At 45.5% G+C, this 16,034-nt stretch overlaps 1 protein-coding gene across 1 annotated transcript in view; it reads right to left on the bottom strand.

Moving 5' to 3' along the window:
• The window catches only part of LOC109905639 (FRAS1-related extracellular matrix protein 2), a 127,184-nt gene that overhangs the window by 14,736 nt on the left and 96,414 nt on the right, over window positions 1-16,034 (bottom strand). The window contains exons 9-18 of the mRNA XM_031790732.1: window positions 11,842-11,991; window positions 8,593-8,802; window positions 7,820-8,017; window positions 7,425-7,589; window positions 6,991-7,173; window positions 6,686-6,816; window positions 6,298-6,453; window positions 5,715-5,918; window positions 4,832-5,063; window positions 4,328-4,659 (exon numbers count right to left, since the gene is read on the bottom strand). Of these exons, the coding sequence (XP_031646592.1) occupies window positions 4,328-4,659; window positions 4,832-5,063; window positions 5,715-5,918; window positions 6,298-6,453; window positions 6,686-6,816; window positions 6,991-7,173; window positions 7,425-7,589; window positions 7,820-8,017; window positions 8,593-8,802; window positions 11,842-11,991 (1,961 nt within the window). The remainder of the gene's footprint in view (window positions 1-4,327; window positions 4,660-4,831; window positions 5,064-5,714; window positions 5,919-6,297; window positions 6,454-6,685; window positions 6,817-6,990; window positions 7,174-7,424; window positions 7,590-7,819; window positions 8,018-8,592; window positions 8,803-11,841; window positions 11,992-16,034) is intronic.

Raw genomic sequence — 16,034 nt, 5'->3', positions numbered from 1 at the left:
AGGGAGGAAGAAAGAGAGAGAGAGCGAGAGAGAGATAGAAAGAGAGAGAGAGAAAGAAAGGGAGGGAGAAAGATAGAGAGAGAGCGAAAGGGAGGGTGAAAGAGAGAGAGAGAGCGAAAGAGATAGAAAGGGCGGGAGAAAGATAGAGAGAGAAAGGGAGGGTGAAAGAGAGAGAGAGAGAGAAAGGGAGGGTGAAAGAGAGAGAGCGAGAGAGAGAGAAAGGGAGGGTGAAAGAGAGAGAGCGAGAGAAAGAGATAGAAATGGAGGGAGAGAGAGAGAGAGACAGAAAGAGAGAAAGGGAGGAAGAAAGAGAGAGAGAGCGAGAGAGAGATAGAAAGAGAGAGAGAGAAAGAAAGAGAGGGAGAAAGATAGAGAGAGAGCGAAAGGGAGGGTGAAAGAGAGAGAGAGAGAGAGCGAGAGAGAAAGAAGGAAGGAGGAGAGAGAGAGTAAAGGGATTTGAATGGTATCTGCTCCATCCGGTGACCTACGAGAGGGGTACCTGTCTGCACTAGCTCTCCCTTCATGCTGGGACCTGCCTATGCCCTGGGCGAGAGAGAAGGGGGGGAGAGAGAGAAAGAAGAGGAGAAAAGCGAGCGAGAGAGAGAAAGGAGAGAGAGAAGGGGGGGGAGAGAGAAAGGAGAGAGAGAAGGAAAGAGGAGAGAGATCGATCTCAGAGAACTGGTAGAACCCAGAGAGAGTTGAGGCAGATGATTTGCTGTATGACCCTGGCACTGCCTGCTGAGACCTAATGGATTCCTGTGGTCTGATAAGCTGGGGACAAAGCCTCTCACCATGACACACAGACACAGTGACAGAGTCAGTCTCAGTGAGAGGCCAGTCTGGGGCCCCAAGCTTAGTCGGACTCAGTCTCTCTGTACTCCTCAACCTCTCCACTCAGCCCCCAGCCTCCCAGTCAGTCGATCAGACCCTTAAGGGCCTCTCAGGTCAGAGAGAACACAGGGGCACAAATAATGTTCCTCTAGACAAGAGCTATTGAGTCTTTCTGTTTGTTCTTACTGGCCAAACTGATTGAAGCTTACAGTACAACTCATATGGATGTGACACAGGCAGACCCTGCAGTAGGGGTATAGGGTTTCTGGGTGAATAGAGACATGTCTGTAGTACCTGGCGGGGTCTCATTCTCTCTCTTAGTTATGGATCTTACTTAAAACAACACAGTGATGCTTAATGCACCTTAGTCTCTGGCTATTTATCAAATGGCAACTTATTCCCTATGGGCCCTGGTCAAAAGTAATGCATTACAAAACAAAGGGAATAGTGTGCCATTTGGGCCAGTGATACTTAAAGCACCTCAGTCTGTTGTCACATGGCTGCCAGCGACTAGCAACAGCATGTCAAATCTGCAGATAGGAGGGCCAAGTTGACCAAGTTAAACCAGTGTTGGTACACAGTACTAAAGCAGACCCTGACATTCAGGATTATCAAAGTGCTGATCAACTCTGACCTCTCCCACAAAGCTCTGTCTGGTCAGAATATGAACTTATTTCAGTTTCAGGGTAAACAAATGGGCTGACGCTGGATTTACTTATACTTATACTTCCTATGTATCTTAACTCATCCATGTTTGCATGCAATATCCATTTACAGTATCATTTATCTTGCAAAATGGAATTTCACTTTATATAGAATATAATGATATTCCATGGAGTTGGTGTCTTTTCAACCATACAATATGCTTAACCTTAAATTGTGTTAGTAGTTAGCCTCTCATAAATTATACATGCACTGTTGATTTCTTTCCTTTACACACGCACGCGCACGCACACACACACACACACACACACACACTGCTAGGGAGCGTCTAGTTGATGATCTACAGCAGGGAGGATCTGTAGCGTGAGGAGACCTTTACCACAACATGTCCTTAGCTCCTGTGTGTGTGTGTGTGTGTGTAGCGTGAGGAGACCTTAACCATACCAAGACCTTTGCTCTCTCTCTCTCCGCAGGCAGCTCTTCTCTCTGCAGGCATCTCTCCTCTCTGTAGGCATCTCTTTATGACCGCAGCCTGCTTAATTAAGTGCTAGTGAACTAATAGACTGACTGGGGTTTAACTACACTGAAGTGACTGGAGGTTTCCAAGGGAAATCTACATGACAGGAGCACTGAACCATGTGACCAGGGTTTGAGATCTCCACTCAGGGAGGGAGGGAGAGAGGGGGAGAGAGAGAGAGGGAGAGAGAGAGAGAGAAGTAGGGAGGGAGTTTAAGACCTGTAAGAGCGGACCCTCCCTCAACACAGCAGCAGCTGTTTAAAGAGCACAGCACAAAAAAGAGCAGAAGGTTTTAATAATGCTGTGAATGTTGGAGAAGCCATTTTGACAAGATAAATAGCAGGCCTCGTGATGAATTTATTTGCAAATTATGGTGGAAAATAAGTATTTGGTCAATAACAAAAGTTTATCTCAATACTTTGTTATATACCCTTTGTTGGCAATGACAGAGGTCAAACGTTTTCTGTAAGTCTTCACAAGGTTTTCACACACTGTTGCTGGTATTTTGGCCCATTCCTCCATGCAGATCTCCTCTAGAGCAGTGATTTTTTGGGGCTGTTGCTGGGCAACACGGACTTTCAACTCCCTCCAAAGATTTTCTATGGGGTTGAGATCTGTAGACTGGCTAGGCCACTCCAGGACCTTGAAATGCTTCTTACGAAGCCACTCCTTCGTTGCCCGGGCGGTGTGTTTGGGATCATTGTCACGCTGAAAGAACCAGCCACGTTTCATCTTCAATGCCCTTGCTGATGGATGGAGGTTTTCACTCAAAATCTCACGATACATGGCCCCATTCATTCTTTCCTTTACACGAATCAGTCGTCCTGGTCCCTTTGCAGAAGAACAGGCCCAAAGCAGGATGTTTCCAACCCCATGCTTCAGAGTAGGTATGGTGTACTTTGGATTCAACTCAGCATTCTTTGTCCTCCAAACACGACGAGTTGTGTTTTTACCAAAAAGTTATATTTTGGTTTCATCTGACCATATGACTTTCTCCCAATCTTCTTCTGGATCATCCAAATGCTCTCTAGCAAACTTCAGACAGGCCTGGACATGTACTGGCTTAAGCAGGGGGACACGTCTGGCACTGCAGGATTTGAGTCCCTGGCGGCGTAGTGTGTTACTGATGGTATGCTTTGTTACTTTGGTCCCAGCTCTCTGCAGGTCATTCACTAGGTCCCCCCGTGTGGTTCTGGGATTTTTGCTCACCGTTCTTGTGATCATTTTGACCCCACGGGGTGAGATCTTACGTGGAGCCCCAGATCGAGGGAGATTATCAGTGGTCTTGTATGTCTTCCATTTCCTAATAATTGCTCCCACAGTTGATTTCTTCAAACCAAGCTGCTTACCTATTGCAGATTCAGTCTTCCCAGCCTGGTGCAGGTCTACAATTTTGTTTCTGGTGTCCTTTGACAGCTCTTGGCCTTGGCCATAGTGGAGTTTGGAGTGTGACTGTTTGAGGTTGTGGACAGGTGTCTTTTATACTGATAACAAGTTCAAACAGGTGCCATTAATACAGGTAATGAGTGGAGGACAGAGGAGCCTCTTAAAGAAGAAGTTACAGTTCTGTGAGAGCCAGACATCTTGCTTGTTTGTAGGTGACCAAATACTTATTTTCCAACATAATTTGCAAATAAATTAATACAAATTCCTACAATGTGATTTTCTGGATTTTTTTCTCATTTTGTCTGTCATAGTTGAAGTGTACCTATGATGAAAATTACAGGCCTCTCTCATCTTTTTAAGTGGGAGAACTTGCACAATTTGTGGCTGACTAAATACTTTTTTGCCCCACTGTAACAGAGATGTGGCTGTAAAGGATTCTGTTGGTGAATAGGAAAATTACAAGAACTGTTACAGGAAAGAACTGGAGGTCAAATACTGAGCAAGTAAATCCTGACATCTCTTCCCAAGAAATCATCACAACATCTCTTCCCAAGAAATCATCACAACATCTCTTCCCAAGAAATAATCCCAACATCTCTTCCCAAGAAATCATCACAACATCTCTTCTCAAGAAATCATCATGACACCACTTCCCAAGAAATCATCATGACACCACTTCCCAAGAAATCATCATGAAACCGCTTCCTAAGAAATCATCATGACACCACTTCCTAAGAAATCATCATGACACCACTTCCTAAGAAATCATCATGACACCACTTCCCAAGAAATGATCATGACAACTCTTCCCCTACTTATTTTGCAATTGGTCAGGGGTCTGGTGGGATGGGGCAGCTCACCTGTCTGTCTGTTCTGATAGTGCCCCCACAGGCACTCACACACACACACACACACACACAGCTCTCTCACCTGTCCGTCTGTACCGATGGTCCCTCCACAGTCTGACAGTAGCTCAGACATGTCATAGTAACTAGTGAACTCCCATAGACAAGCCTCTAGGTTGAGGTTCCTGTAGAAGCGCAGTATGCTGGATCCCCTTAGGGGGGCGCTGTACTGGTAGGGAGAGGTCTCCCCGATCACCTCAGGGTTCTTGGTGGCGTCTGTAATGAAGCCGTGGCGGGTCTTGACCTCGGTGAAGTCCAGCAGGTTAGAACAGCGGTGGTTCCCCACACGAGTACCATCAGGACTCAACGTCAGCTCAAAGTTAGACAGAGGACGGGTGGAGACCACAGGGAGCATGCCTGGGAGAGGAGAGAGGAGAGGAGAGACAAAGGGTTAGGAGAGAGAAAGGCAGGGGCGGGAGGTAGAGTGAAATAGAGAGTGAGAAAGAATGACAGAGAGAGAGAAAGAGTGTCAGAAATAGAAGAGAGAAAGAGAAATAAGAGAGAAACAAGAAGTCTCTGTATTCCTCACCGTCTATGTGTGGCATGGTGACAGTGATCTTGATGAGGTTGGGGTGGTCTGGGTCCTCTGCTCCGGTGTAGCGTAGCTTGGCAGAGAAGGGCTCAGCGCCCACTGTACCCACCACACGAGGCTGGCACATACCATTCTCTATACTGATGGAGACTATGGAGCTGCTGAGTTCCAGGCCCTCGTCTCCGTTAGAGTTCACAGCCCGGCCTGCACACTGCACCCTAGAGCCAGCCTGGAGGGAGAGACACACAGCTCACATCAATACAGTCAACTGGATCATTCACTTAGTAGTGGTGGCCATCTCACATCAATACAGCCTTCTCAATCACATCAATACAGTCATCTCAATCACAACAATACAGTCATCTCAATCACAACAATACAGTCATCTCAATCACAACAATACAGTCATCTCAATCACAACAATACAGTCATCTCAATCACAACAATACAGCCTTCTCAATCACAACAATACAGTCATCTCAATCACATCAATACAGTCATCTCAATCACAATAATACTGTCATCTCAATCACATCAATACAGTCATCTCAATCACAATAATACTGTCATCTCAATCACATCAATACAGTCATCTCAATCACAATAATACAGTCATCTCAATCACATCAATACAGTCATCTCAATCACAATAATACAGTCATCTCAATCACATCAATACAGTCATCTCAATCACAACAATACAGTCATCTCAATCACAACAATACAGTCATCTCAATCACAACAATACAGTCATCTCAATCACAACAATACAGTCATCTCAATCACAACAATACAGTCATCTCAATCATTCACTTTAGGTCTTTTCTTTGACTGAGCCAGTCCAAATTCACACTCAGTTCACTGATAATGTGTTCTCTACCTGGAAATAGACAGAGTCCAAGGTGATGATCTTGGAGGAGGAGAAGAAGGTATCAAAGTCCACCTCTCTCATGGAGCTGGTGACCCCGTCCAGGCTGGTTGGAGCGCTGACCAACCATCGATAGCGTGTCAGCGTGTCATTGATGTGCTCGCTGATGCAGATGGAGCCAGTCTTGTCGTAGTCAGGGTACTTAGGGTTACAAGCCTGAGGGAGGGAGAGAGGGAGGAGGGAGTGAGGAGAGAATGAGGAGGGAGTGAGAGTGCTTGGGAATGAGGCAAAATATACTGTAATATAGTCCAAGGGAAAATGTGCATTGTTCATCAACATCACTCACCTGTGCTTCAATATCAAATTAAATCCTAATTGACATTTTCCTAAACCAAAGAAACAACTTTGAATGGACTTTCACAGTGAATGGAATGATGCCTTGGCCTTCATCCTAAAAGGTATCCTATTCCCTATATAGTGCACTTCCCCATGGGACTCTCGCCAAATGTAGTGCACTAAACTGAGAATAGGGTGCCATTTGGGACAAACCTCTGGACTAGGAGGTTAAAAGTCCCTGACAAACCATTCTCCGTACCGTGACACAGACGACGGGGTAGCCTGCCACCAAGGGGGTATTTCTGGCCCTGGAGGTGTCGTCATACTGCAGTAAGGAGAACACCTGGGGGACGGAGGGGAAGGTGACGTCCGCCATGCTGTTGGTCTCCTCTATGTAGATAATGGCCTTACTCATCTGAGGACAGACAGAACAAAAACAGATCAAACATAGAAGTGTTGTTAAAGGTAGTGATGTATCAGGGGCGACTAACGCAACAACTAAACTTCTCTCTTGTTCTTGTCCCTCAGCTATCACGTTGAAGGTAAGTGAAGCGTACCCGCTTATCTGCAATATTCTCCGTTCATCCTGCTACTTGTGTCAACGTCATATTGCTGAGTCTATGTGATGTTATTGTTCCAGTCCTCACCTGCGTCTCAGCCACCATGTTCTCATCAGGTTTCAGGTGGACAGTGAAGGCTTCTCTCATCTCTCTGACTCCATCATACAAGATCTCCACCTCGATGTAGTGCTCCGTGTCACCCTCCTTGAACTCAATGTCTGGGGTAAACAACAACAACACGGCTCTAAGTTAGAGAGGAAACATCTAAACACTGCAGATACCGAGTTACCTTATCAAGAGGATTATTTCCATAGGGTCAGGATCCCAATCAGATCACCCTGTCAGGAAAAACTCATGGCCGTATTGATGTGAGAGGTTGTGACATTTCTCACCTTCAGATACAGGATGGTAGTCCTCTCCGGAGGTGGCTGATCCGTCCTTGGTGTGGACGCGGACCACAGACACCTTGGAGGTGTCTCCTACCCTCAGCACTGGGATCTTCACCATGGACACCTGGCCTGCCCCGCTAGGCTCACTCACGCTGAACTTAGTCTCCCCAAACTTGATGATGGCCTCTGGGGATAACATGGATGGGAGTCACAGAGTCAGACATGGAGCAGTGTGACCTCAGCAATGTTACAAACAGACACACAAAGTAGAATGAGTTGAAGAGACACACCCCAAAACAAATGAACAAGATGCAGACTAGCAGATTATGAACTTGAGAAAATAAGGGAAGTAATGCAATAAGTATCTGGGACTATTATAGAGCAACTTTTATTTTCTACAGATGAAATGATTACATCTATGAGTCAGTCAGTCTTACTATCTGCCTCGTCCTTGATCTTGACCAGAGTCTCATTCTGTTTCCCGATGGACGCTCCGAACGGAGACTCACTGCGGGGCGACCCCAACACCAGCCTCAGCTCCTCCTCCTCCTCATGCTCCGTGTCATCAACCAAGGACAGAACACACGGCTTCTCCACCTCCCCTGGAAAGAGAGGGAAGGGATAGAGATGGAGATGGGAGGAAAAAGAGAGAGAGAGATTGAGAGAGATTAGCAAAAAGGGGTAACCAGTTGTTGAAAAAAACGATACCCTTTTGGCCTACGAGGTGTTCCTTGTGTCAGTGTGTTACCAGTTGTTTTCCAGTGTTCTACAGAATAGTTTTCAGTGTTACCTGTTTTTTGACAGTGTTTTACAGAATAGTTTTCAGTGTTACCTGGTAGGAAGGTGATGATGGAAGCGTCTGTGTTGGGTCGTTCGTTGAAGTCCATCATGACCTGAGCGGTGCCCTGTCTGGTGTAACAGCGGACCGTTGACCTGTAACTGATGTCTCCACTACGATACACCACGACTGAGATCTGACCGGAGTTCTCATGCCCCATGTACATGGCATCATGGAACTGCACCTTGGGCACTGTTAGAGGACAATCACATCAACAAATCATCTACATTAGATCAAGTGCATAGAGAAACAGTGTTGATCATAACCATGACATAATGCTCATAACTGTCTACAGATGATCTTATATTGCACTATAAGCCTTTATAAAGGCTTTATAAATGCATTTATATGGACACTTACAGTAATGTATTACCAAAGTTTTAATTGGCAGCATTGTTCAATCGTCTTTACTGGTGTTGGTATGTTTTGGAGATGCCCTGTTTTGTCAGAGCAAGGTATGATATGTTTCTCAACTTCTGAATGAAATGCCAGTGCCCGTTTTAATCTATATTTATAGTTCATTGATAATTAGACGCATTCTGACAAATCAGATACGTGGTGACTAAATCAGCTAGGTTCACTCACAGTCAGATACCTTGTGACTCGAACTGTGTCCCGAATGGCACCCTTTTCCCCATATAGTGCACTCATTTTGACTAGATGCTATGGGCCCTGGTTAAAAGTAGTGCACTACATAGGGAATAAGGTGGCATTTGGGACGCAGTATACCGAGTTACCCAGAGTCCTCCTCAGCACGATTCACTCACGGTCAGAGACGGAGTCGTTGATGAAGATGGTGGCCTTCCCCGGTTCTCCCAGGATGCCGTTCATGGGCATGCGGAGGATCAGCTCGAATGTCTCGGTCCCCTCCAGCACCGGCTGACCCAGGTCATCCAGGATGGTAACCCTGAATGTCTGCTGGCTGACCCCCGGGGCGAAGTCCAGGTTCCTGCTGATACCGACGTAGTCCACACCGGCTAGAGGAGAGGAGAAACAGTCAATACCCACTAGAGGAGAGAGAGGGACTGAGTACTCCTACTCTGAGACACTTGATACATATGGGCCTAGATCTCCTATGACTCTATCATTCACAGGAGTATCATCAGTAGAGGTGTGTTAGATGAAAGGAAATACCACAACATGTTGATCAAATGTTGCTATCTCTCAACAGTACATACAGTGAGGGAAAAAAGTATTTGATCCCCTGCTGATTTTGTACGTTTGAAGTTGTCCTATCCCTTTAGCAGAAAACACCCCCAAATCATAATGTTTCTACCTTCATGTTTGACGGTGGGGATGGTGTTCTTGGGGTCATAGGCAGCATTCCTCCTCCTCCAAACACGGGGAGTTGAGTTGATGCCAAAGAGTTCCATTTTGGTCTCATCTCAACACTTTCACCCAGTTGTCCTCTGAATCATTCAGATGTTCATTGGCAAACTTCAGATGGGCATGTATATGTGCTTTCTTGAGCAGGGGGACCTTGCGGGCACTGCAGGATTTCAGTCCTTCACGGCGTAGTGTGTTACCAATTGTTTTCTTGGTGACTATGGTCCCAGCTGCCTTGAGATCATTGACAAGATCCTCCCGTGTAGTTCTGGGCTGATTCCTCACCGTTCTCATGATCATTGCAACTCCACGAGGTGAGATCTTGCATGGAGCCCCAGGCCGAGGGAGATTGACAGTTCTTTTGTGTTTCTTCCATTTGCGAATAATCGCACCAACTGTTGTCACCTTCTCACCAAGCTGCTTGGTGATGGTCTTGTAGCCCATTCCAGCCTTGTGTAGGTCTACAATCTTGTCCCTGACATCCTTGGAGAGCTCTTTGGTCTTGGCCATGGTGGAGAGTTTGGAATCTGATTGATTGATTGCCTCTGTGGACAGGTGTCTTTTATACAGGTAACAAGCTGAGATTAGCAGATATCTCCCTAGGTCACCAGGAGGGTGTAAACATGTTCTTCATCCACTCAGAGCTATGAAGAGGCAGGGTGTTGATGGCATGGCCTTTACCCCCGACTGCTTCCAACCCTACAGTAGCTATGGACGTCTGACCCACAGACCCAACTATGTGTTTCTGAACCAGCTTTGTGTGTCCCTCTGCTTGGAACTGCTTTATAAAGCTTCAGTATGTGTGTCTGCTTGGGATGGCAGTTTAGATAGAAATAATATTTAGCTGAGGGCTGGAGAAGAGATAATTAAGAAGTGAGAGGGAAAGAGAGACAGTGGGGAGGGAGAGAGAAAGGGAGGAGTGAGGGAGGAGGGGAGGAGAGAGAGAGGAGTTAGAAAGAGAGAGACAAAGAGAAAGAGAGAGAGCGAGGAAGATGAGTGTCATGGCAGATTTCCCCCTCTTCCTCTGAAGAGGTGAAACAAGGATCGGACCAATACGCAGCGTGGTAGGTGTACATGGTTTTTTAATAAGAAAAACTCAACCTGAACACAAATACAATAAACGTGAACTAACCGAACCAGTCCCGTGTGGCACAAACACTGACACAGGAATCAATCACCCACAAAATACCCAAAGAATATGGCTGCCTAAATATGGTTCCCAATTAGAGATAACGATAGACAGCTGCCTCTAATTGAGAACCAATCTAGGCAACCATAGACATACAATTTACCTAGACAGGAAACAGCCCCATAAACATATAAACCCCTAGACTAGACAAAACACATAAAACCCCCTTGTCACACCCTGACCTAACCAAAATAATAAAGAAAACAAAGATAATTAAGGCCAGGGCGTGACAATGAGGAGTGCTCGGGGCAGGAGATAAGAGGAAGGCTGCAGGCAGGGGGAAGGTTTTAGTTTCAGGAGATATATAGATACTCTCTTTATCCAGACTTATACACCAGTGTGTGAGGGATTCAGTCTACATTCCTCTGTCTTTACTCATTCCAGATTTATTCCCAACACTGTCCCTCCCAACCCTGTCCCTCCCAACTCTGTCCCTCCCAACTCTGTCCCTCCCAACCTTGTACCGCCCAACCTTGTCCCTCCCAACTCTGTCCCTCCCAACCTTGTCCCTCCCAACCTTGTCCCTCCCAACTTTGTCCCTCCCAACTCTGTCCCTCCCAACTCTGTCCCTCCCAACCCTGTCCCTCCCAACCCTGTCCCTCCCAACTCTGTCCCTCCCAACCTTGTCCCTCCCAACCTTGTCCCTCCCAACCTTGTCCCTCCCAACCCTGTCCCTCCCAAATCTTGTCCCTCCCAACCCTGCCCCTTCCTAACCCTGTCTCTCCCAACTTTGTCCCTCTCAACCCTGTCCCTCCCAATCTTGTCCCACCCAACCTTGCCCCACCCAAACCTGTCCCTCCCATCCCTGAAGGCCTACCCTCCTATGCACCTTCCAACAACTACCAGACTGGGGTTAAATACCAAATGGCACCCTATCTACTATGGGTCCTGGTCAATAGCTGGGGCTGAGCAGAGCACTGTTTACATTCCAGAGGTCATATAACATCCCAACACATCCAGCCTGCGTTTCTCTGGGTGTTCTCTCTGCTTCCACACCACCAGAGTGACAGACAGACAAACCCTGAGGAGGACTCTGGGCGTTCTCTCTGCTTCCACACCACCAGAGTGACAGACAGACAAACCCTGAGGAGGACTCTGGGCGTTCTCTCTGCTTCCACACCATCAGAGTGACAGACAGACAAACCCTGAGGAGGACTCTGGGCATTCTCTCTGCTTCCACACCACCAGAGTGACAGACAGACAAACCCTGAGGAGGACTCTGGGCGTTCTCTCTGCTTCCACACCACCAGAGTGACAGACAGACAAACCCTGAGGAGGACTAAAGCATATTGTTCCACCTGGTTAACCTTCCCTCAGCTCTATATGACTCTTTAAACACAGTGGTAAAGCCAGTGTGCTGTAACACAAAGACAGTGTATTGTAGTACAGTCCCCTGTGTGAGAGCAGTGCATTGTATTGTAGGGACAGGAACACTGACATTCAGTAGACTGTGTGCTGTCATAGACATACAGTGTGTTGTGTTGTGTTGTATTGTGTCTACCTTCAGCAGAGACAGGGTCTGTTTTCCTGGAGCGTACAGTGACCGTGGCTGTTTTAGAGAGGTCAGTGCCTGTCCTATACACCTTGACCTCCACATAACCATCACTCTCATCCACATGGTAGTCTGTGCCTCCGAAGTAGAATACTGGAGCTGTGGAGGAGAGGAAACACAGGAAGATGTTATACATCAGGATCATTTTTCAGTCAGTTTCGCAGCTGGATACCGTCTGATGTAATTATTGAGTTGAATTTGTAATAACCCACTTTCAACTACAATTGCTTCTGAGGACAGAACTAAATTACAACACAACACTAGTAATTTCTAGCCCTTAAATCACCTGAATTACAGTATAGTAGATTTGAGTGGATGTTATTCTGTAAGATGTACAGAATGTAAATGCAAAGACTCAAAGCCTGAAGACATCACTCTATTTCTGTGTCTGGTTAAAAGCTCTATTTCTGTGTCTGGTTAAAAGCTCTATTTCTGTGTCTGGTTGAAAGCTCTATTTCTGTGTCTGGTTAAAAGCTCTATTTCTGTGTCTGGTTAAAAGCTCTATTTCTGTGTCTGGTTAAAAGCTCTATTTCTGTGTCTGGTTGAAAGCTCTATTTCTGTGTCTGGTTGAAAGCTCTATTTCTGTGTCTGGTTGAAAGCTCTATTTCTGTGTCTGGTCGAAAGCTCTATTTCTGTGTCTGGTTGAAAGCTCTATTTCTGTGTCTGGTTGAAAGCTCTATTTCTGTGTCTGGTTGAAAGCTCTATTTCTGTGTCTGATTGAAAGGAGCCGGTGCAGTGTAGTGGACTCTGGTAGAGGAGTGTGTTTGTGTTTGTGTGTGCGAATGTAGAGGAGTTGGAGGAGTTCAGGCCTGCCTGTCTGCAATTAGTACTTTCCTGAGCCCAGATTCCTCTAGAGTCAATCTCCCCCACACTGTTCTGTTCCTCTCACACGCTCTCACTTTCTCTCGCTTTCTCTCTCTTTATCCCTCTCTCTATCTCTCTTTATCCCTCTCTCTCTCTCTTTATCCCCCTCTCCCTCTCGGTACTTTGCGTGCTGTGAATAGGGCTGGTTCTTGGGAAGTTGCTGTCAACTAACATCACAGCTGACTCAAACAACCAGAAACACAGGAAGGGTGTTGATTGAGCGTAACGGCCCTCACAGTAAGAGCAGGACCCTGGGCTCATTTACTGTACGTTCTGGGAAAATAAACAGCTTTGAGGTAAACTGGAGTGGCAGTTGTTGGCTCTGAATTATATGAATTATATGAGCGCTTTACTCATTTTTTTGTGTGTGAAAATGGACCAAATCAACCCATCTCTCCAGACTACTGAACAGTAGAAGCCTGGTCCTTCACAGAGGAACTGGATATAGGCTCGGTCCCAAATGGGACCATATTCCCTATACAGAACACTACGCAGGGAATAGGATGTCATTTCAGACAGCGCCATGGTGAATACATTAATGAATTTAATGGTGGTGATATCGCCACAGGCATAAACCCTGTTTCCATGACGATGATGATCACACCTCGAGGCTGGTCTGGTGTTTCTCATCTCAAAGTGACACAGATAAATGGGAAGATAGGAGAGGAGGAAAGCAGAGAGAAGGAGGAGAAGAGGCTAATACTGGATGAAAAATACCTCTGCATAGAACTAATGTGTCCATCTGATAAAACAGTACTGTAGTAACTCGGCCAAATACTCATTTGATCTGATGCATTCATTTAATCTAAATAAACACTGTAAAAGGAAATGATACATGAACAGCTTTTCAAAGCATGCTAAATAAGAGAGATATCTGTTACTGTATACTGTGTTCAAGCAAAACACAGGATATCTATTTTTATCAGACAGGCTGATATCTATGTTTAATAGACAGGCTAATATCTATGTTTATCAGACAGGCTGATATCTATGTTTAATAGACAGGCTAATATCTATGTTTATCAGACAGGTGTAAAATTATATCCCTTCTAACACCTTACTAAATCACACATAATCCTTGACTCAAAGAATACCATAACACTTTTCAACTATTTAAACAGGGTTGGATATCATCATTTCACAGTATTAGCCAGTCAGACAAGCTGGGAAAACTGTTGCTTTAGACAAAGCCTGAGGATTTGTGGTTGAAGGCATTGTTGTCAGGTACAGTATGAAAGTGCCTTGAATTGGTAATAGGCTGACAGGGTGCACAAACAGGACAAATACACCTGTCCTCCTGTATCTAGGTCGAGAACAAACCGAGAGTGTTTGTGGAGAACAAACCAAGAAATGGCACCCTATCCCTTATATAGTGCACTACTTTTGAACAGAGCCCTGTCCAGGAGTGCACTATGTAGGGAATAGGGTCCCATTTGGGATGTAGACAAAGTGTGCGACAAGATCAAACCTAGACAAAGAGTGTGGGGAGTCAGGGTTTATGCAGCTGCCAGTGTCTTTCCCTACAGACAAACCAAACAGGGCAGGCTTTAGACTGGCTCAGCTCCATCTCTGCGCTAGTGGGGTAATCAGATCTGTGTGTGGAGTCCCAGACCTGCAGTTGTAGTAATCAGATAAGGTTGGTTTGTACAGCAGACAAACACCATCTTCAAAGAGGCACGGCCCATTAGGTGTAAGATAAAACCTGGCTCCAGGCCTGGGGGAGGACCCACCTAGACACAGCACCACCACACCCCAGGGCTTACCTTTCTCCTACCCAGACCCAGGCACACCTCTCTCTGGGTAGAGTTACCTGAGGTCAAGGCAGGTGGAGGTTTAAATAAGTAGCATCCTAAATGGGACACAAACAAGGCTCAAGCTGTAGCCAAAGACAGACTCCAGTGGTAGAAGATTGTTGCAGCCTTATTTCTCACCCAGGACAAAGAGGACTAAGTAAGTCATCTAAAATTACACAGATTTGGAAGAATAGGGTGTCATTTTTGAAGAACTAAATCTGTTCCCACCAGACAGTGAGGTGCCATTTATAATCTTGGGAAAACAAACCATTGTTTAATAGGAAGTATAATAATATCCTTGAATTTTACAGAGTGAACTTTGTAGTGTAAAGTAACCTCTGAACATGAGATCAGAATACAAACAACATGCAGTAAAGCATTGATGTTAATGACTGTATGTGTGTGATGACAAGTGACACACACACACACACACACAATAGCTGCGACAATAAACCAAAAATTGTCAACATGGACCACACCGATCACTTATTGTAGGCATTTTGCTGATATCGTTCATTATGATAAGTAGCCTACAAAAAAGGACAATTGATGCCTACAACCATCACACTAAAGGATCATTTTAAAATAATGTGGTGCATATTTTTGTTCTTTATGTTTATCGTTATCGCATCATTTCAGGCAGTTTATCACAATGTGGATTTTTGTCCATATAGCCCAGACACACATTCCTCCATTGACACCTCCTTAAAGGGACTCTTGTACTCCTCCAACTACACAAGCTGCTTGATCAGTGTTGAACTTTAGATGGCAGTCCCACAGCGCTGAATGCCTTATCTAACAGAGGCAGCATGGTTACTGCTACTCTGCCTTCTGTAGAACACTAATCCCAGTTCTCTAATAGCAGCAGCTGCATATCAAACATAAAGTCATCTAAAGTTATACTGGATAATTCAATGACCTACTATAACGACACTGAGCAAAAATATAAACAAAACATGCAACAATTTCAAAGATTTTACAGAGTTACAGTTCATATAAGGAAATCAGTCCATTTAAATCAAATATAGGTCCTAATCTATTTATTTCACATGACTGGGAATACAGATATACATCTGTTGGTCACATATACTTGAAAAAAAAGCTAGGGGCGTCGATCAGACAACCTGTCACTATCTGGTGTGACCACCATTTGCCACATGGAGCGCGACACATCTCCTTTGCATAGAGTTGATCAGGCTGTTGATTGTGGCTCGTGGAATGTTGTCCCACTCCTCTTCAATGGCTGTGTGAAGTTGCTGGATATTGGTCGGAACTGGAACCCGCTGTCGTATACGTCGGTCCAGAGCATCCCGAACATGCTCAATGGGTGACATGTCTGCTGAGTATGCAGGCCATGGAAGAACTGGGACATTTTCAGCTTCCAGGAATTGTGTACAGATCCATGCGACACGGGGCCGTGTATTATCATGCTGAAACATGAGGTGATGGTGGCGGATGAATGGCAAGACAATGGGCCTCAGAATC

This window comes from Oncorhynchus kisutch, linkage group LG15 (assembly GCF_002021735.2).
Source record: "Oncorhynchus kisutch isolate 150728-3 linkage group LG15, Okis_V2, whole genome shotgun sequence".
NCBI classification, from domain to species: Eukaryota; Metazoa; Chordata; class Actinopteri; order Salmoniformes; family Salmonidae; genus Oncorhynchus; species Oncorhynchus kisutch.
Note: the sequence above shows the minus strand (reverse complement) of the source record. Positions and strands in the feature narration are given on the sequence as shown.